This window comes from Polyergus mexicanus, unplaced genomic scaffold (assembly GCF_030449975.1).
Source record: "Polyergus mexicanus isolate NDT 795.1 unplaced genomic scaffold, iyPolMexi1.0 SCAF_10, whole genome shotgun sequence".
Classification (NCBI taxonomy): Eukaryota; Metazoa; Arthropoda; class Insecta; order Hymenoptera; family Formicidae; genus Polyergus; species Polyergus mexicanus.
Genome location: NW_027223330.1, coordinates 6,671,683 through 6,693,701, shown reverse-complemented (window position 1 = coordinate 6,693,701; position 22,019 = coordinate 6,671,683). Strand labels below are relative to the sequence as shown.

Below are 22,019 nucleotides of genomic sequence, written 5' to 3'. Positions count from 1 at the left end.
GAGAAATTATTTAGAACAATCTATTTAAGTGGCGATAAAATCGGAAGAGCGTTATGCATATTTATCATATCAATAATTTAATATCATAAATATTTCTATGAGTATCATAAATATTCTTATAAGTATAATAAATATTCTTAAATGAATCTATTGCTGTTATTATCCTAAATATTCATTGCAAAAAAGAATCTTTAATGATACAGGGTGTTTCATAACATGTAAGATCCATTTTAGCAGCGGATAAGGAATAAAAACAATGATAAAAAATGTTTATATAAATTTTTGTATTCTTTTCGACGTGTTTCTTTCTTGTTCCAGAGTTTTGGCCATTTTTGTGCTCCAGTATATGCAACTGCTTATCTCTATAGGAAATGTTTGAAACGACTATCTTCGGTTAATATTTGTAAACAATGCTCACTGTTAAAATTTTTTTTTTTGGGACCATTTAAAAACAATTGTTTATTCAACACCCATTGCCAATGTCGAAATATTTTGTGAATGTATATAACAAGGCTGCCAATAGATATGATAAATATCTGAAATCTTTGAAATATTGAGAAAATTTTTGATGGCTGCAAGCTTGCATACAGGTCGAAAATGGCAATTTCGAGCACTTCCTGTAAAAGTAAACAGCAACATATTACTGGAGCACAAGAACGGTTATAACCTTGGAACATAAAAAAAAACATATGTTTATATAAATTTTTATATAAATTGTTTTTGTATCTTTCATTCGGCATATGTGCGTGTAATAAATCTTTAATTACTTTGAATACGTTTTGATCCTTTCTTCAGACCAATCTTTAGCAAATCCAAGTGACAGAAATATTGTGTCTTGAATTTTGGTTCTATTGTTGTCATCAGCTATAATAGAAAAGTAGAACATAAAAGATTAAGAATGAGAAGATTAAGAAAATCACGAAAATTAAATAATTTAAATTAAATTAATTTAAATTAAATAATATTAAATATCAAAATAAGGAATATAGCACAAGGAAAATCAGATCGAAAAAGAATAAATTAACAGAAGAATATTAACAATATAAAACAAGACATGACAAAGAAAAAGGAAGTCACGGCCAAGTTTTCGGAAACTGAGTAAACAGCTAAAGAGACAGACTAAAGAAACGAATCATGATACGTGCTTTGGCCAGAATCATCATACTCCTTCTAATCTAATTAATTAATATATAAGCCGAGCGCGCGAGATGCATCGAGACTCGCTCACTCGCTGCTGTTTAGTATTATCGCGCATTATTAAATTTTTAAACATATCACAACCGATTTCTGTGTACAAAGTGACGACAAATATATTCTATAAAAAAACCAGGAGACTTTCACTCAGAGCGTGGATCCTAATCCTTTAGGTGTATAGAAATCCCCGGACGTATCCCGAAAAACCCTTTCCTTAGCGGCTAGAAACACAACAAGATGCATGAATTTTTTTGTTATTTGGATTTGTTGAAGATGATTTCCAAAGAAGGAACCAAAACTTTCAAAATAATTAAAAAAGTTTATGGGTAATTTAATTGCGTCTATTTACTGTGTTTAGCTCTTATTAACCCACTTCCTATCTAAATATTTTATATAATATATGTTATAAAAAAACTGTTTAGGTTTGGGGGAGAGGGAAATTTAAGAAATGTTATCTTTTTATATTTTATTATTTTTTTCTTACACAATTTCTTAGTTCGATTATCACCTACAGAAACTCCGGCGGCATTGGCAAGGATCTTGTATTTCTTCTCGCCGAAGAGCAAATTCGGGATGAGGCTTTTCTAGATGACATTAATAGTTTGCTTAATGATGGTGAAGTTCCGAATCTATTTACAATTGAAGAGAGACAAGAGATCATTGAGATGACACGACTTGCTGCTCAAGGCGATAAAAACCTCGATATTTCTATACTGGCTGTGATGGCTTACTTCGTTAACCGTTGTCGCGAAAAGTTACACTTGGTATTATGTTTAACTCCAATTGGTGATGCTTTCAGAATTCGTTTACGAATGTATCCAAGTTTGGTAAATTGCTGCACTATTGACTGGTTTGAAGAATGGCCAGAAGATGCGCTCGAGCAGGTAACGCACTTTGTATGTGTGTCTGATAATTCGTGTTTTGTAATGATAAAATCTTCAGACTTATTTTATTATTGTAATACAAATTTTTAGAGTGAAAGGACTTTCTTAAACTAGCGGCACACGATGCTATTTTATCTACTGGATTGTTAGCTGGATTTGCGTGCTTGCTACTGTTTAGGCAGCATTGCTGGCAATGTTACTGATCGTGTTGCTGGCTTGGCTTCAGCCGATGCAAGCTTTCGTGTTGGCTCGTATTGCAGGCTTTTGTATTGGTATCTGGTAAATATGGAGCAGGCTATTACTACTGCAGTACAACATCAAAAAAATGCAATTGCATTAGATGCGTCATATTTTTTTTCTATTCAACAACACTTGCAAGAAAATACTTTAAAGTAACTTTTTTCACATAACCTAACCCTAACCTAAGCCTGTATCTTGATTGGCTCTTGCGATTAACCAGCACAGGTCCACACAAGAAAAATAGCACCTGTTTTATTACGGAAATTCGGCAGATTAGTCAGTAGCATGACCAACAGATACACAATTTCCAGCCTAGCAGACAGCAAGATTGCTAGCACAGGCGCACGTAAACAATTCAGCAAATAAAATAGCACCGTGTACCGCTGGCTTTAGATAGCAAACGTGGTAAACGTGACGTCAAATAACTTTTTGTTAACGTCAAATGTGTGACGTGCATTTATTATCTGGTTACCTCCATCCGCAACTGCTTGCGTATATGCATTGGCAAACTATTTATACCATGATCTAGCGCAATGATTGATATAGTTTAATCTATTTTTTACTGGTTGTCTTTACATTTCATTCAATCAAATAATGAAAAAAGCAATGTCTTATTTGGGAGTAAAAAATTTGAGTAGATCTGCTATAAAGAGATTAAAAATAGGAATGTATTTTATGAAGATGGCAGACAAAGGCATTCCATATGTGAAAATTAAGAATGCTTTCCAAAATGCATGCTTAATCGACAACTCTATTCCTAAACAAGTAAATACTAGGAATCGAACTTGAAATCTGTCGAATATTAAACGATCACTCAGAGAGCTACGCATCACAATAATATTAATGATGAATAGCGACTTTGCCCCGATATTTTTCTCGCCTTTATTTATCTAGGGGGGTAAAGAGGGGTTATTATAAATCTCAAATTGAGATTATTTAAAAAAAAAATCTTGGTACAGCACCAAGTAAATTTTGTGCCCTGTGCACATATTCAGTTCCATAAAAAACTTTTTTTTCTATGAAACTAACGCACTACTATCCGCGTTCTGGCTCTTCTTAGCCCGCGATTATTTGAAATTTGTGATGTCACACGAGAGCCTAATTTCTTAAATTTGTTTTATTTTTTTATTCAATTATTTCTGCAATGATTTTTTTTAAATATACGTACCGATCGCAAATATATTGTTATGTCCGTCCCTGTGTACTTCGTCCTTGCGAGTTGTCTGCAGTAGTTGTTAATCCTGAATTTGCTGTTCTCGTCTCTAAGAGTTGATTTAAGAACACGTCGCTAAGGGAGTTGTTTAAAAAACAGCAGCTGACATTGGGAGTAGCCGCCATCTTGAGTTTCGCGACGGTGGTAATTCCGAGTGGAATGGTATTGATTGATTTATCTGTCCTGTGCTTTATGTTCTGTGTTCTAAGCTGTTATTAAAGTTTCTTTTATTCTTTTTAATAAAAGTGTTCTTTTATTACGACGTGGAGCACCAGTGTAAGTTGTGTGTTACGCATTTCAATATACCAATCGAAGTCGTCGCGCGAGCGTAACAATATATTTGGCCATTATGTTTGCTCAATTGCGAGCTCACAAACCGGGATAGATTTTTGATCCACGCTTGTTTTTTCATCACGTTTTGCACGTGTTTGAGCACAATGTCTTTGGCATTCTCGAGAAATTGATGAGATTCGATGTGATTATGTGTGCTTTGCTTGAAAAGATTCAACATCGTTTTCTTCGTCGAGTCAGTTTTAGCTTACATAAACCGATGAACTATTTTGCCCATAATTATGATTACTTACTAAAGGATCTTAACTTGTTAACCTTAGAAAATCGTAGAGTTATGTTGGTATTATTGTGCAAGGCAATAAATGATGATATTGATTGTCCTGAGTTACTCGTGCATATCAAGTTGCATGTTCCCGGAAAATCACTCAGACATAATCAAGTAGATTAGATTAGATTAGAATATCTTTATTGTTCCCCAAAGGGGTTACAAATATTTACATCCCTTAGCGTATCACATATATTTCCTTAATCTAACTTATACTACTTAAACTACTTAAACTAACTTATGCTATCCTTATTCTATCTTTCCTTCCTGCCTATACACACACACGCTAAATTCCTAACCCTTCTTAATCTATTTTGGACCTCCGGTTTTTAGTCCTTTACTTCACCTTCTCTTCTCTTTCCTTCCTTTCTCCTTCACTCTCTCTCATTCTTTCACTCCCTCTTTTCCTCCCATTCCCTCCCCTCTGCCTTATCCTCCCTTCTCCTCAATACTTCCTTCATCTATTCTTCCCCCTCCCCTTCCTCTCCTAATATTCTTTCCACCGCCTCTTGCCAGCTTTCCTCCCCCTCTCCTTCTCCTCTCCCGCATCCCTCCCATACATGTTCCCATGTCTCTCTCTCTCTCTATTACACACCCTACATACTTTTTTCTCTTCACTTTCCCAATACCTACTTTCCCTCATTTCATTACCTAGCCTAAATCTTGCCATCCTTCCCCACCTCCTCACCGACCAATCCTTTTTCAAATACTCTGGTATTCCCTCACTCTTTATTCTCTTGTACCATCTATTAAACCTCGACTCCTCTATTCTTTCTTTTCTCTCCTCCCTCTGTAGCTCCTTGTCTTTCCTTTCCGCTTCCTCATACTCTATCATCCCTCCCTCTCCCTCTCTATTCCATGCCAATTCCTCTAGTCCTTTTTCCCTAAAATATCTCTCTCTTTCCTTCTCCCATTCCGACACTCCTCTATCCTTTTCTAATCTTTTCTTGATTTCTTCCAAACACTCCTTCGCTAAACCCCCTCCTTTCCCTTCTTCTAGTCTTTTTTCGAAATACCATGCTCTTCTTGCCGCCCTACTTCTAAGTTTATCTCTTTTTAATTCCTCCCTTACCATGTATCCTGGTGTTCTCCTGTCTACTCCTAGTAACCACTTTAAGAATCTTTCTTCTACCTTCTCTACTCTATCCCTCTCCTTCCAGCCCCATACCTCTGCTCCATAACTTAACACCGTCCAAACTAATGCATCGAAAAGCCAGATCCTCTTCCCTATATCTTTTCCAAATTTTCTCTTCCCTATACTCCATACTTGCCCCATAATTCCGACCGCCTTCCTTACCCTGTCTTTTACATGCCCTTCCTGTCTACCATTTGCTTGAAACACGTATCCTAAATATTTTATTTCTTTAACCTCCTCTATCCTCTTCCCTTTCCACATCCACTTTACTCTTTTTCTCCTACCCCCTCCCTTTCTAAATACCATGACCTTTGTTTTCAATACGTTCACGTCCAATCTCTTATTGTCCATATATCTTTCCATCCTTGCTAACATTGCCCTCATCTCATCTTCCTCTTCCGCTAACAGCACTATATCATCTGCATATGCCATGGAGAATATCTTCCCCTCTCCCAACTTAACTCCACCCCAATTTCCCCTGGCAATTTCCTCCTCCATATCTGCTATCACTATGTTAAATAACATCGGACTTAATGGACAACCTTGTCTCACTCCTCTACCCGTCCAGAATTCTTCACTTATTTCCTCTCCTATCCTCACTCTACTCTTTGTCTCCCCTATCACCTCTTCTATCCTTTCTATCAGTCCCTCTCTAACCCCTCTTTCCCTTAAGGCTCTTACCAGCACTCTCCTGTCTACTGAGTCAAAAGCCGCTTTCAAATCTATAAACACGCTTATTAATTTCTTTTTCTCCCTGCTAATCTGTCTTTGCGCCAAATAATTCAATACATATATATTGTCCATCACCCCTCTTCCCTTTCTAAATCCTGTCTGATTCTCTGGTATTATACCTTTCTCTTCTACTTCCTTTCTTAACCTTTCTGCCAGAATCGATGTGTATATTTTATACAGCGTTGATATAAGCGTCACTCCTCTATAATCCGTGACTTTATCTCCTTCTCATTTTTTCACAATCGGTGCTATTATCCCTTCCTTCCATCCCTCTGGCCTTCCCTCTCCTCTCCATACCTTGTTACACGTTTCCCATACCCATTTTCTTATATCTTCTCCCCCGTATCTCCATACTTCATTTGGTATATTATCCAACCCCATAGCTTTGTTTAACCTTAAATTGCTCATAATCTTATTTATTTCTTCCCACTCTATTTCCCTCTCCATCTCTCTTCTATTCCTTCCCCCTCTTCCTCTCCGAACTCTTTCTTCTACTCCTCCTTAAAACCCCATAAAATACTCCTTCCATTCCTTCATCTGTATCCCTTCCTCTACTCCTTTCCTTTTCCTCCTCTCCCTATTAACTATCTCCCATACTTTACTTTCCGTTCTCGCCTCTCCTGCTTCCCTTATTAATCTTTCTCCCTTCTCTTTCTTTTTCCTTTCACACATCTCCTTGTATTCTCTCTTTTCCTCTCTATACCTTCCCCTCTCTTCTTCTCCACTCCTCCATTTCCTCAACTTCAGCCTTACTTCCTTCTTTTTCTCTATACACTCCTTATCCCACCACGCCCTCTTTCTTTTCTCTTCCTTTCCTTCCCCCTTCTCGCTCTCTTCCAAGGCCTTCTTTATCCTTTCATACATTTTCTCTATCTCCTCTTCCGTCCCTCCTTCTTCCCCTCCTATATTTATTTCTCCTATTTCCCTCCTAAATTTCTTTCTCCCCTCCTCATTCCAAACCCCTCTTCTGCCTTTCTGTCTCACTTTCCTTTTCTTCTTCCAACTGTCTTCCCCTTTTATCCAGCAAATCACCGGGTGATGATCCGAGTCTATGTCCTCTCCTATCTCTAATCTTTCTATTTTTTCCCATATCCCTTCATTTCCTAATACATAATCTATTACCGTGTTTCCCCTCCCTCCGGTATACGTGTATTCTCCTTTTTCATCTCCTTTTATATTCTCATTTATTATACTCCATCCAGTTTCCTCTAGCACCTCTACCAATCTCCTCCCTTCCCTATTACTCTTCTTATCTTTGGAGTTCCTATTCTTTCCAACCTCCTCCTCCTCCCCCAGATTTACCCTTCCTCCCATTTCTCCCGTTCTGGCATTAAAGTCACCTCCTATTATTATTCTCCTTCCTTCCTCCTCTCTCTCTTCTATCCACTTCTTTAAACCTTCTATCTTCCTCTCTAAGTCCTCGTTCACATATACTCCCACTATTCTCCACTCCTCCCCTCCGCTTTTCAATGTCCCCATCATCATCCCTTCCTCCGTCATTTCAATTTCTCCTATCTCCATTTCCCTTTTCCTTCTTATCCCCATTATCATTCCTCCCACTGCTCTTCCTTTATTATTCTTTCTGCTTGTGTATTGTACCCCCTATTTAAAACCCTTCTGTAACCTGTTTTTTACTCCCCTCCATCCTTTCTCGTCTACCCATGTCTCCATGAGTACTATAACGTCCCGCTCTCCAATCCTATCCCAAAAACCCTTATCTTTGTTTTTTAAACCTGCTACATTCCAGAAAGTTATCTTCCATATCTCTTCCTCCTTACCGCCCCTCTCACGTCTCTCTGTTCCCCCTCTCCTCTCCTTCCCCCCCTTATTACTCTCCCACTTGTCCTCCCCTCCCTCTCCCCTGTCCCTATTACTAGTCCCCTCTAAACTACCTTCCCCCTTATTCCCCCTGTCTCTCTCTCCTATAACCTACTCTCTCCCCCTTCACTTCCCCTCTTTCACTTTTCAATACTTCCTCTTCCTCATTCCATTTCCACCATTTGCCATCTATTTGCAATCCCTCATTACCCATCCGTACCCTCCTTCCTTCTCCTTCCTCTTTCCTGGATATCTCCCTGAGCCTCCATCTAACCTTTCTTTCCTCCCATGTTAAATCATCCTCTATCCTTTCCTCTCTCCCCCTCAACTTTTTCTTATTCTTCATAACTTGTCTTTTCTGTTCCATGCTCCCTAACGTCACCACCGCCATTCCTCTCTCTCCTTCCGTCATTATTCCAACTCTTTTCACACCCTCTATTTTTATATTTACTCCTAATATTTCCAAGATCTTTTCTACTCCTCCTCTTACGTCTCCTTTTTCCATTTCTACTCTCCTAATTACTATATTTCTCTTTCTATCCTCTCGTTCCTTCCGCTCTAATGTTCTTTCTATTACCTTTATTTTTGTTTCTAATTCACCTTCTCCTACTACCCCTGTTCCCTCCTTGCCCTCCTCTTCTACTCTTCCTTTCCCTTCCTTTATCCACTTTTCTAATTTCCTTTCCAGATTTTCTATCCTTCTTCTCATTTCCCTTCTCTCTTCTTCCCATTCCCTCTCCCTCTCTCTAAATTCCTCCCTTATCTTTTCCAATTCCTTTTTTATCCCTTCTCCTTGCCCCACTAAACCATCTTTGATCTCTCTTAAATCCTCTCTTATCTCTTCTCCTAGCCATTTTATCCCTGTTACTATGTCCTTTCTTAATTCCTCCCTCAATTCCCTCTCCCATCCCTTTCTATCCTCCTCCTTTCTCTCCCCCATTGCTTTTGGTGATCTTATTATGATTTTACTTGATCTAAAAATAGACTCCTCTCCGTTCTTATCCTCTCTCTCTCTCTTCTTCTTCAAAAACTCTGATATATCTCCTACACTTCCTTTTCTGTCTTTCGAATGCTTTATCCCACCTTTCTCCATTCTCCCCTGCTTCTCTATCCTTGTTTCCCTTTTCAGCTTCTTGTTTTGTTTCCTTTTCTCTACTTATCTCCTCCTTCTCGTCTCTATTTGACTATCCTTGTTTCCCCTCTATCTACTTTCTTTGCTTCGTGCTCTGCCGCTCACTAGCGCTACCCCCACTTTTCCCTATCGCGCGCTGTTTCCCTAGCGCTCCGTCGCGTCTACCACTCTACCTATTCTATACTCCGTGCCCACTCGCCCCTAACAGCCGGCTCGTAAATGCCCTTTTATTCCCTTCCCTTCTCACGCCCAGTTCTCCCTTCACTCCACTCTTTCACCTCCACTCGCTCTCACTCAACCCTTCTCTCTTGTCACTCCTCTAATTCTCCTCTCAACCACCGTCAAACAGCACCTTCCACATACACACGTGTCACACTCTACGTATCGGAAACGGAAGTCGTCGACATAATCAAGTATTTTTTCTTGAATCTCATCGCACTTCTTATGGTGAGCATAAGCCACTCAGTCAGTTGTGCTCGTTGGCAAATGAATTCTCGCACATTGATCTGTTTTGCACGAACTCAGATTTAATAAAAAGAATCCTGCATCAGCACTTCGTTAATGTATAAATGCGTTTATTTTTAGTTAGATTATAGGCTTATTTATCTCTTTTTTTCTTTTTGTGTACTTCTGTCTGTTATCTCTGTGGCTGAACTGTATTGCAGCTAATGTCAAATCTTATTAATTTGTTTTGTACTAGAAGGTTTTCCTTTCCGTAAATAAATAAATAAATAAATAAATAAATGATTTATAACCGCACCAGTCAATATGCGACTCTCAAACGCTGTATCAATCTTTCGGTAAATCAATCCATATTGCGGAGTGCTGTATTCTGCACCCGCATGTACAAAACGTCTGCGTAACAAGTTCTTCAATCCCTCGAGTCATTCGATTTGGGCAATCAACGATTGCCGAATCCTGATTGATAATCATGGACATTTGATTCGACCAATGACTCAATATATTCATCGCATCGTTGTTCCCACGCAACGCACTCCTCTATCGAATTTACTCTTGCAGATTGCTCACGCAGATTTTGTTTCGCACTGCTTTTTGCCATATTTCCAAACTTATGTCAAAATTATTAAAATAGTTGTTGTTTCAGAACCGCTAGCAAAAATACTGACAGGGTGTGTCTCTTTACTATGATTTTATATTCTATCTCTTTCCATCGTGTTTATCATATTTCAACTAAATCTTTATTTCATAGTTTGTTACGTACATTTTGACTAATGCCGATTATTGCATTTTTGTCGTTTAGACAGGATGTCAAATCTCAGGTAGATTGCAAAAGTTTCTAATTACATGCAGTTATCCCAGTTATCCATGTTAGTGCAATTTAACCTTGAGGATTATCCTTATATTTCACGATCTTGTATATTGTGACACCTAAAAGTGGTGATGTCGTCGCAAAGCAGCCTCACATCAGCGCTTAAAAAATTATATTACGCATATTCGACTAAATCTCACACCTGGGGGTGATCTAATCTCAACCCTGGTGTATCGCAAAAATTTTAAATTACTTGTATATTAGCACAATTTAACTTTGGCCATTATTTTTAAAAATTCTTAGTTTTGACACACGCGTTTCGAATATCATCGCGAAGCAGCTGCATGTCGCCGCTTGAAAAATTTATATTACATTGCGTTTTTGTGCATTCAGCTAAATCCCCACCTAGGGGTGATGTCATCGCGAAGCAACTGTACATTGGCACTTGAATAGAAGAATTGAAAAAATATTGCATCAACAATAATTCCCACCACATTGCAATTTTGCAACGTTAATATATATTTTAAATATGTATAATACGTTCAGTATTGCATCAACCACTTGTGTGAAAGGTTCATATCAAAATGCATCCCACTGAAGGAAGCCGCATGAATTATTACGTTCCAATTCACGACGATAAAACTTCATCGTGTAAGAAGAAGAAATGTAACAAATTTTAATTAATTTAAAGAATTTTTTTCTTTTTGAATATTTGTTTAAATAATATTTTATTACTCCTTAGCATTTCATCTGAGCCTCGTCGTGCGGTTCGTATATTTGAAAGACGATACGCCTTAACCCCGACATATATCTTGCGTGAATTGGCTCTTGGTGACAATCGAGGCAATCAAATAATATTGCCTTTTGAAACACAGAAATCGTTGATGCAAAAACGTGTTGATATTGAACGACTTCTACAATTGACAGAAATCCTATTACGGATTTGGGATTAAACATTCGAAGTCTTTAAAGGCTGATTCGAATATTATAAAATTGGCATTATCCAATAATTCTTTATATATGAAACCACCAACTCTATTCTATTTATTTGATTTTAAAAAATGTATAGATTATATGTATTGCTAGCTATGCAAAAATACGCTTATTGTAAATGAAAAATTCAAACAGTTTGTAACTGTTTTACAACGTAATAATATCGTTAATGTATACGACGCTGTAAAAAATATGTGAATGATATGTTTGACAGCGAATCACTTAATAGATTGCGAATTATTATGCTGTAAATGACATTCTTCATGATTCTTGTAATAAATAAGTTATTTTATTATTTATCTGAATTTAATTATTTCTCCCATCCTTCATGTATAAATAAAAACGATGTAATGTATATGCATAGTCTGTAAAACTTACATCTTTCTCTCAACATACACTGCTAGAGATATAGAAAAAATTATGAGGTAGATGAGACGTGATACTCCAGTTAGAAAGAGACAAAAAACGTGAAATTAAAATATATAATCAAGAGGAGTGTGCAACGTTACAGCAGTCTACGCTCTTACAACAATCTTGTCGAACAAAAACTTGTGTTATGTGAAAAGACTTGAATAAGAAATATGGAGTATTGGAATAGTTCCTAACCTAACCCAAATATATTGCGCGAATGGAACATTATCTATGAGGAGATTTCATAAGGATGGACTGGGCGGATTCATGTGATTACTGGAAGAATACATACAATAAATGTCTGGATAGGTTAGAAGCACAATATCGATTCAAAGTATCAGAAGGGCTTGCGATTCGATCGCTGCTTGGCCGAATCGTGCGACTACAAACTTTAAGACATTCGTTACGCAAACATTACAAACGCTTAGATGTCAGTGTCCCAGCACTATCGAGCAACATCCCAGTGAATTCGGTAGTGCAAGTGATACAAGGTAGAGAAATCGGTTTAAACAAATCGTATACAGCATGGTTTGACAGTTGCCTGAGACGTTATCAATTATTGATTGGGTTCGAGGATGTTTGAACATTGTATGTAAGTCTACTTTTATAATTTCATAATATTTAAGTTAATATATTAATAAAATTTAATTTCATTGTCTGTTTCAGATGGAGAGTCACCTTTAGATTTTTATTATTATATTATACAGAAAGAAATTTTTTCATATACTTGGCGTCACGACGCTTCCGCGTCGCTTGATATTTTATATCTTTTTGTATTTTTTATATTTTTATATTATTATTATTATTATTAATTTTATATTTTAGATACACATACACATTTTTATATGATACACACAAATATTAAATAAAATTTTTTTATTATTATTTATAAAAATGTCACTTATTTCTGCGTCTTTTTCTTTTGTTTTCCTATTCGTATATGTCTCGCGCTATCTCTCTCTCCCACGTACATGCGAACGCTATCCTTTCCCCACGCTAATGCGAATGCTATCCTTTTCTTACTCGTGCATGCAAACGCCATTCTTTTCCAACATGCAGGCAAACGCCTCGCGCTATTTCTTTTCAACATACATGCGAACGCCATACTTCTCCAACATATACCATATAGGGTGTTTCAGAACAACCTTGCATCCTTAAAATGACGTATTCCTGATACGATTCTAAGACGATTTTTCCTTTACCAAAATTTGAATTGGAGCGTAATTTTTGAGTTATAAGCAAAAATAGTTAGCAAATCGCATAGAGTACAGAAGGTAGGCAGGAGCGGCGCAACGCACCGCAGCTGACCATCCGACGCGTGACTACCACCGCATGAGTCGCTAACTATTTTATCTTATAACATAAAATTATGCTTTAAATAAAATTTTGGTAAAGAAGAAAATGTCTTAGAATTACGCCAGGAATACGTATTTCTTAAAATAACGTCACTTTAGCGAAAGTTGTTCGGGATCGCCGCTCGTCGGACGCTGCAATCAGCTGATTGCTGTACGCGATGTGTGTATGGCGGAGTGTGTGCGTAAAAGAAAGAAAGAGACAGATAGAGAGAGTAAGAGAGAGAGAGAGAAAGAGAGAGGAAGAGGCAGGGAAGGAGGGAATGAGGGAGAGACGTTTATACACACGCACACAAGTACGCATACACTTTTTTTCTCGCTCTCTTTCTCTCTTTTACACAACACTCATATACTCTCTTATTCGGTCACTCATTCACGCACTCACTCACTCACCTGCTCACTCACAGCGTAGCGAATCTTCATGTTACGTATTGCATATGTTTATTGCATATATGCATACTTTTCATAGGACACGAAAATTCTTTTTTTTTCAAATACTCGATGTGAAAATGATTGTTCTTTTTTTATCATCGTCAATTATTCTTCCCCCTTCTTTCCATTTCTCTGCACTAAACATAGATAATAAGTATGAGAGAATCTGGATATCGATTTAGGTGAAGGTCGCTAAAAATTCGTTATCAAACTATTGAGCCTTTATATCTTTCTTTTTACATAGAATTAGGATATTAAAGTTGAAACATTTTCCTAAGTATTTTTTCAAAAATTCTTTTATATCACTTACACTTTTGATTTTTTAATATAATTAAAAGTATCTAAATTCTTATAGATATTTATAGTATATCGTCTCATAGATAAGTATATGTCAAGTCATTTATTATTGGAGAGTATCACGAATTAGCGGCGTTAGCGCGGAGCGAAAACAGTACAAAAGTAATAGTTAAAGACGACTACACACGATAACACGACACTTAACCTTTTTTGGTTTTCTTTTGTCTTTACTTTTAAAACAATTACTTAAATTATGTACAGATATTTACAAAAGTCAAAATTTCAGATTCTCTTCGAAGCGGGTCACTTTGGAATGATTGAAGCGAGCAACTTAGTGCGAAGCGCGGTGATTTTCTAAAGCGAAGCGGTTTTTCTCAGCGATTGGCAATTTAGCGAATATTACTATATAGTACGGATACTACACGAATGCCAGAACCAGATATAGAGTGGGAGGAAATTAAAAGAACGATAGATAAGTTAAGAGTAAATAAGGCAATGGGGATTGATGGGCTACCAAATGAAGTCTGGAAATATGGAGGAGAGGAAATGGGGAAATGGGCATGGGAAGTATGTAGGAGAGTGTAGACAACATATATGTACTAAATTACATTGTGCAAAGACAGATTGAGAGAAAAGGGAAGGTAATCAGCTTATTTGTAGACTTAAAAGCAGCATTTGATACGGTAGATAAGGAGATATTGATAAGATCGATAAGAGAAAGAGGGGTAAGGGAAGGTTTGATAGGGAGGATAGAAGAGGTGTTAAGGGAGACGAAGAGCAGAGTAAAGATAGGGGGGGAAGTAAGTGAAGAGTTTTGGTTAGGAAGAGGGGTCAAACAGGGCTGCTCACTGAGTCCGCTACTATTTAATATGATATGATATTAGCGGACCTAGAAGAGGTATTAGCAAAAGGGGGATGGGGAGGAGTAAAATTAGGAGAGGAAAAGATTTTTACATTAGTATACGCGGATGATATGACTGGTGGCAGAAGATGAGGAAGGGATGAGGGCTATGATAGCGAGGTTAGAAGAATATTTAGATAGGAAAAGACTTGAGGTAAACGTTGAAAAGACAAAGGTATTGAGTTTCAGAAGAGGAGGAAGAAGAAAGAGAACAAATTGGAGGTGGAAGGGAAAAAGGATAGAAAAAGTTAAGGAGATGAAATATTTAGGATATGTTTTTCAAGAATATGGAAAGCAAGAAGGACATATAAGAGATAGGATAAGAAAGGCAATGAGAGTTGCGAGGCAGGTATGGGGGATAGGGAAGAGGAAATTTGGAAAAAATATTGAAAAGAGAATATGGCTCTTCGACACTCTGGTTTGGACAGTTTTAGGATACGGGGCAGAGATATGGGGATGGAAGAAAAGAGAGAAGATAGAGAGGGCGGAGGAAAGATTTCTAAGGTGGATCCTGGGAGTAGACTGGAGGACGCCGGGATATTTGGTAAGAGAAGAATTACAAAGGAACAAGTTAAGAGGTAGAACAGCAAGAAGAGCGTGGAATTTTGAAAAGAGACTAGAGGAAGGAAGAGGGAGAAGGTTAGCAAGGGAATGTTTGGAGGAAATTAAGAAAAGATTAGGAAAAAAGAAAGGGAATTCAGAATGGGAGAAGGAAAGAGAGGAATTTTTTAAGAATAACAGAAAAGGGAGAAATGGAAGAGATAGCATGGGAAAGAGAGAAGGGAATGCCGGAATATGAGGTAGCAGAGGAAAAGGAAAAAATGATTCAGAGGGAAGAGAGATGGGAGAGGATTGAGAACTCGAATTATAATAAATGGTACAAAAGAATAAAAGGAGAGGGGATACAAAAATATCTCCAAAAAGGGTGGGCAGAAACAAGATGGAGAAGAATGGCAAGGTTTAGGCTAGGAAATGAAGTAAGGGAAAGTAGGTACTGGGAAGAGGAGGGGAAAAAGATTTGTAGGATTTGTGGAGAAGAGAGAGAGAGAGACATCCCATACAGCACCGAAAGATTGCAAAAACGTTGCATAGATCTTACATTGAAACATTGTAATATTGCATAGAAGTTGCGAAATGTTTCTGCAATGTTACTACAAACTTGCGGCAACGTTGAAATGTCCGCCCTCAGAAATATTTCAATGTAAGACTACAGTAATGTTACGGTGCAATGTATTTGTAATATTTAAATACATTGCTACAAATATGCAAAACGCTTCAAATTTAATACATAAACTTTGAGAACATATAGAAACATTCAAGAGAGATAAGAAAAAAGATTGTGAATTTACGCAATTACAACGAGTTTTTTCTCGTCTCTCGTGGATATCTTTATATATTCTCCAAGTTTATCTATTAAATTTGAAGCATTTTGCATATTAAAAAATTATTATCAAATTTTTACTTTTATATAAAAATGGGAACTATTAAACAATTTTCTGTTATCTAATTAACATCGCTATTTTATAAATTATTTACAAGTTTAAGAAATTGATAATGATTAAATAATTTAATTCATAAAAATAAAAATTTTATTTATATAAATGTTAAACTCCATATCTTAAGTAGACAATAAACGGATAATTTTAACTTTTTTCGGATAATTATTTGTCCGATTTCTGAACACTCAATTCAATATCTGAATTTCCTGTGTTGGGATTGTATCAGACAAATTAATCTGATAAAAATAGTTATTATACCTTTAATATTACTAACCGCTTTTTGCAAACTTTATATAACCATCGTGATTAAAACTTAAATACGGGATAGATAACGCAACGCGCGCCGCATAGTGGTAAACGAACGAAGTAGCGATTATCAAAAACTGTCTTTTGTAATGTTTTTGAAATGTTGCTGTAACATTCTCATAAAATATTACAATTCCATATTCCAATAATGTCTCAACAATATTTCATTGCAACTTGCAAGATTGTAACATTGCTGCAATGTAATTGTAATGTTCTGTGCTGTATGGGATGGGAGCATATATGGGATAGATGTGGGCTGAGAGGGGGAAGGGGGGCGGAAAGTTGGAAGGAGGTGGTAGAGATAATGCTGAGAGTGAAGGGGAAGGGGAAGGAATGGATGAAAGAGATACTAAAGGAGAGGGGAGAATAGGAAGAGGGAGAGAGAGAGAGAGAGAGAAAGAGGAGAAAAAGAGAGAGAGTAGAGAGGGGTGCGAGAGAGGGAAGAGAGAGAGGGAAGAGTGTGTATGTGTGTGTGTGTGTGTGTGCGTGTGTGTGTGAGAGAGAGAGAGAGAGAGAGAGAGAGAGGGGCGGAGGAGAGGAAGAGCGGGGTAATAAACCGGAAACGGAGGTCCAAACAGGTTAAAGTAGATGTAAGAATAGCGTGTGTGTGTGTGTGGCGAGATAGAAGGCGAAAGCGTAGTTATAAGTTTGTAGGAATAGATAGTATTAAGAATCATTTAGGATAAAAAAATGTAAAGAAATAGATATGTATGGAAATTGTAACCCTAAGGGGAATCAATAAATTTTTTTAATTCAACTATACTACACGAATGCGAATTGCGAAAATGTGTGCGCTCAGTGAGAGCACGATCTTTTATCGGAAAAGGCGTTCTCTTAGCTGATAATACAATGAATTTGAAAAGTCGATGAATTTTGAGGCAACCTCGAGGCACTGCGCGCTATTGGCGGTCGAGGAATCGAGTGTTCGGTGATACATTTCAGCGAGTGTGAAATACGAACACGCGCGCCTGATAGGTGCTTCGTGGTTTACGTCATTAAGTCAAGTATAATGGTATCGACAAAATTCATTGTGCGGCGATTGATATTATTGTACATGTTTGTTTGCCGAATGTAAAAACTGATGTTTACTGGTTTTTTCGAATCTAAAAACTGATGTTTATTGGAGTCGTTTACCTTTTAAAATGTTTTTATGGATAATAGACTTTTCGAGAAGTTAGAAATAATATAAATAAGATAACTCGCGTTACAACTGAAAATTAATTATATTTTAAATATTTCGCTTATTTTCTTTATGCAGTCTATCATGCATCTCTCTCGCTCTGGATGCATATGATATTCTGCTGACAGCCCGATTATGCGATCTCAAACATTTATTATAGTAGAAGAATGGATGAATATAAATAAGTTAAAAATGAATGCAGGAAAAACGAGATATATGATAATCAGAGTATAAAAAAACTAAAATGAAATATTGCATTCAAATGTTGGGATGTAACAGAAATAAACAAGTAGAAATAATAAAATATCTAAGCATTGATAAAATAAAATAATAAGAAAGTTTGCGATCTAATTGCCGCACCTCGGCTCTTATTTTCCAATTTCCTTACTTAATAACTTAGATTTGTATTATAAATAGCTGGGAAAGCTAATAAAGATCAATCAATAAATCAATCAATCAATAAATCAATCAATTAAACAATTACTCAATTTTTTTCTCTCTTGTAAGAAATTAATGTCTTATTAATATTATTAAAGTTGATTTTATGCAATTTTATCCACGTTAATCAAATTACTTTTTTCATATGTTGCTGCTTGAAGCTGGTGATGGGATCAAGGCATACCAAATGCTCTTTTGCTTTTATCAAAATTTTATTCAAAAATCTGTAATTAATAAAAATAAAATTTGTTTTTTATTGTACATTAATAATAATTATTTCTATTTTTAAACGTTGTGATAAAAAAATTAATTGATAATAGAAATTGATTACTTATAATGGTACGTGTCTCTCAGAGCGAATGTCTGAATCGGTAATCCGATTCGTATCGCTAAATACTTCGTTCATTTGTTTAAAAAGAAGTTATCGATTGAATATGCCTTCTGAAAAGCGTCCTCAATACCCATACATACGATAATTTAACAGATAGATATCTGTGTCTGCCAGCTTCATAAGATACATCTTTATTTCTAATCTCTAGTCTATAAGTTACTATGCAGTTATCACATCCACTATATGTCACAAACACTCGAGTATAAACATTTTAATAAATTGTATTTAAATTTAATATTGAAAATGATTCATCGAAAATGTTTGACCTCTCGGAAATGATTGATCGTTTGCATACAAACGGATATTGTTAGATTCTCAAGGAAACTCGTTCTATAACCTTGCTAAGTTTCATTGATAGAGTTCACCTTCTCTTGTGAATATCTAAATAAATTTATATTTATTTTTATTGATTATATATAAAAACTTTATATGAGGGTTAATGGGGTTTACTATAATAAAAATCTGTAATTAAGATTATTTAATTATTTAGTATCGCACCAAGAGAAATTCGTGTCCTGTGTACAACTATAATATAAAAAATTTTTCCCTTGAAACTGACGTACTACCTCGTCCGCGAGGGGTTATTCATTAGTGAGTGCGATGAACGAGTGATTTCAGATTAAAATCGATTTCAAATGATTTCCGATACGTTTTAAGGGGTGATTACGATAACTGTGGCCCCCTATTTGAAAGGTCGTTTCTGAAGACATTTTTGATGAGGAACCTGGGAAAAATTGTAAAAAAAAATTTCCGACCAATAGTTTTCGAGATATATCACTTTAAAGTATTGGACATGATAATAAAACTTTATAAAAACGGACCCAACGATGTTGACCTTGATATATGTTGTCAAGATCATAATCCTGAGTAACTTTTCCTTATAACTTAATCGGCGGTCTCTTATAATTTTTGAGATATTTAAAGTTAAAGTTTAATTCAAAACGAAAATTTGGTTTGGGTTATATAACGTAACCCAAACGAAAATTTGGTTTGGGTTATATAACGTAACCCAAACCAAATTTTAGTTTTAAATCAGAAATAGGTTTGGGTTAGGTTATATCTCTTGGAAATGGAGCCCCCCCGTAGGGGGGCGGAACTCACTGCATCCACGCATATACTTTACAGTGCGAAGCGAGGAAATTAAAATAAATAAAAAAATTAAACAAATTTTAACAAAAAAATGTTTATATTTTGAAAAAATATTGAATAAAAAATAAATCAAGAAGATACTCGCGACAGTGATCTTCACAACATATGTTAAGGTCAAGGTCATTGGGTCCGTTTTGTAACGTTTTATTATCATGTCCAATACTTTAAAGTGATACATCTCGAAAACTATTGGTCGGAAATTTTTTTTACTATTTTTCCCGTGTTCCTCGTGAAAAATGTCTTCAGAAACGACTTTTCAAATAGGGGGCCACAGTTATCGTAATCGCGTCCGTTTTAGCTGCGTAATAACACGTAACGACATCGTTAAAAAAGTTACAGAATAAGCCCCTTAATGTGATTTCATATGATCCAATCAGTGATTTCTGAAATCGTTAAAACCGATTTCTCGTGATTTCGATTTTGATTTATACTGGAATGTTTCAATGATTTTCTGAATAAATAGCCCCTTGACCGTCCGTGTCTGACTCTTACTGGAAAATTTAAAAAGTGCACAAAACACAGAAGAAGGTAATAAGAGCCATGCGGGGAAATTATAGCGCAATGTGTTTTATTTTATTTTAATAACTATGAGTCATAGAGAGTACATTTCGACTCCTTCTTTGGATCATCTTCAACGCAAACAATAATAAATTAACATGCAAAGATATAAATAAAAATAAATAAAAATCACAGTCCCAGTAAAAAGTCAAAAATTAATAACTGAAAGCAAAATCAAGATGTTGTCTGTCACGTCATTGTTCTGTCATTGTTTTTTTCACGAAAAAAAAAATTTATTAGAGGTGCGGGATCCATTACGACACACCACATCAAAATTGCAATGCTTCTCGGTTGACAGAGACAAAATGATTTAATTAATCTCAAAAAACGACAAGAGAAACAAAGGTTTTTTCAGAGCTAAATGTAATTTATAATTCCGTGTGACGGACGGTAGAAAACGGTGCACGCAATCAATTGTTAATTAGAAATGAATTAGAATTAGTTGCTAAGACGTTCAAATAGACAATAACAGTTTGTTGTGCCTCCGGAGAGGCATGGTAGTTGGGATCGTTTGCCGGAAGGAATTTGGGAATTCGGGCTCCGCCCGAGAACTTCACTAACTTAATTTAAATAATTCAGACACTTTCCACACTAAATAAATAGATAAATATCAGATTTATTTGTGGTTTGGTTTATTTACAATGTTCCCGCACTTTCGTTCGTATCGCGTATCACGATAACGGATATCTTAACGTGCGCGTGTCTAGAGTCGAGTTTCGGTCTCGAGACTCGCCTCTCGCTTCTTCGTGTATATTTCTGCCGACTGCGTGGCTATTCAATATTATAATAATTATTGATACTCGTTTTGACACTCGCGTTTGTTAGAGATATTGCTCGCGTAAAGGAATAAAGATTGCCCGTTTGGTAGTTATTGTGACTACCCGCGTAATATTAATTAATGATCAAGACTGCCCGCCGTTCGTTAGCGGTGGGCCTTTTTATTAACTCCCTTTGGCTACCCGGGAGGGGGTCGTTTAGCGACAAGGCTGTGTGTCGTGTCGCTTGATTTTGGCAATATCCGGATGCAAGCTAAGAAGTTTTAAGTAGGACTTCTTTGCTTGCACTTTCGCAATTTCTTTATTCCTTTTTATTTCGCTTTTAAGTAGGACTTCTACGTTGCATTTTCGCAATGTCCTTCTTCCGCTTGCCCTGATTTCCGCGTTTTCGCAATGAAATGATTGCACGGTCGCTCGGGCTTAGCGCGTGGCTCGCGTTGTCAGCGCTTTGTTCGGTCAACGCTCGTAACGTGATCTGTATTCGCGTTACACGTTGGGCAATCATATAAAATAATATGTATTTAGAATAATATATTTAATAATTCGTGTATAGCCTGTTCGAGCTATAACAAGTTGTTTATGTGACGCCTACATATATGCTATCGACAAGCTTTCAAAATTTTAAATACCACGCTATATTCGACTGTATGTATCACTATATACAATGCTTTGTTTTTTTACCTTGATTTAAACACAATTGTCATTATCTATTTCTGTGTCATTTCTACCGTTCATTATACGGAATTGTAAGTTACATCTAGCTTTGAAACAACCTTTGTCTTTCTTGTCGTTTTTTACCGTGTGTGCTTCGACGCTCTCGTTACAGATCTCATCTAACTCAAAAATGTTAAATGTATTGAGATTAATTAAATCATCTTGTCTCTGTCTCTTGGCTTGTCAACCGAGAAGCGTTGCAATTTTGATGTGCTGTGTCGCAGTGAACCCCGCACTTCTAATAAAAATTTTTTTTGGTGGGGACAATGACGTAAGAGACAATATCTTGATTTCGCTTTTAATTTTTAATTTGTGATTTTTTACTGCGACTGCGATTTTTATTTATTTTTATTTATATCTTTGTATGTTAATTTATTATTGTTTGCGC

At 36.3% G+C, this 22,019-nt stretch overlaps 1 protein-coding gene and 1 long non-coding RNA gene across 2 annotated transcripts in view; both read left to right on the top strand.

Annotated features, from left to right (window-relative positions):
* Dhc62b (Dynein heavy chain at 62B) overlaps nt 1-22,019 on the top strand; it is a 962,114-nt gene that overhangs the window by 542,425 nt on the left and 397,670 nt on the right. The window contains exon 23 of the mRNA XM_070302893.1: nt 1,709-2,078. Coding sequence (XP_070158994.1) covers nt 1,709-2,078 — 370 coding nt within the window. The remainder of the gene's footprint in view (nt 1-1,708; nt 2,079-22,019) is intronic.
* LOC138936843 (uncharacterized) lies at nt 8,919-11,114 on the top strand. The gene is made up of 3 exons (XR_011447438.1): nt 8,919-9,411; nt 10,628-10,885; nt 10,977-11,114. It is a non-coding gene; the product is annotated as an uncharacterized lncRNA (long non-coding RNA).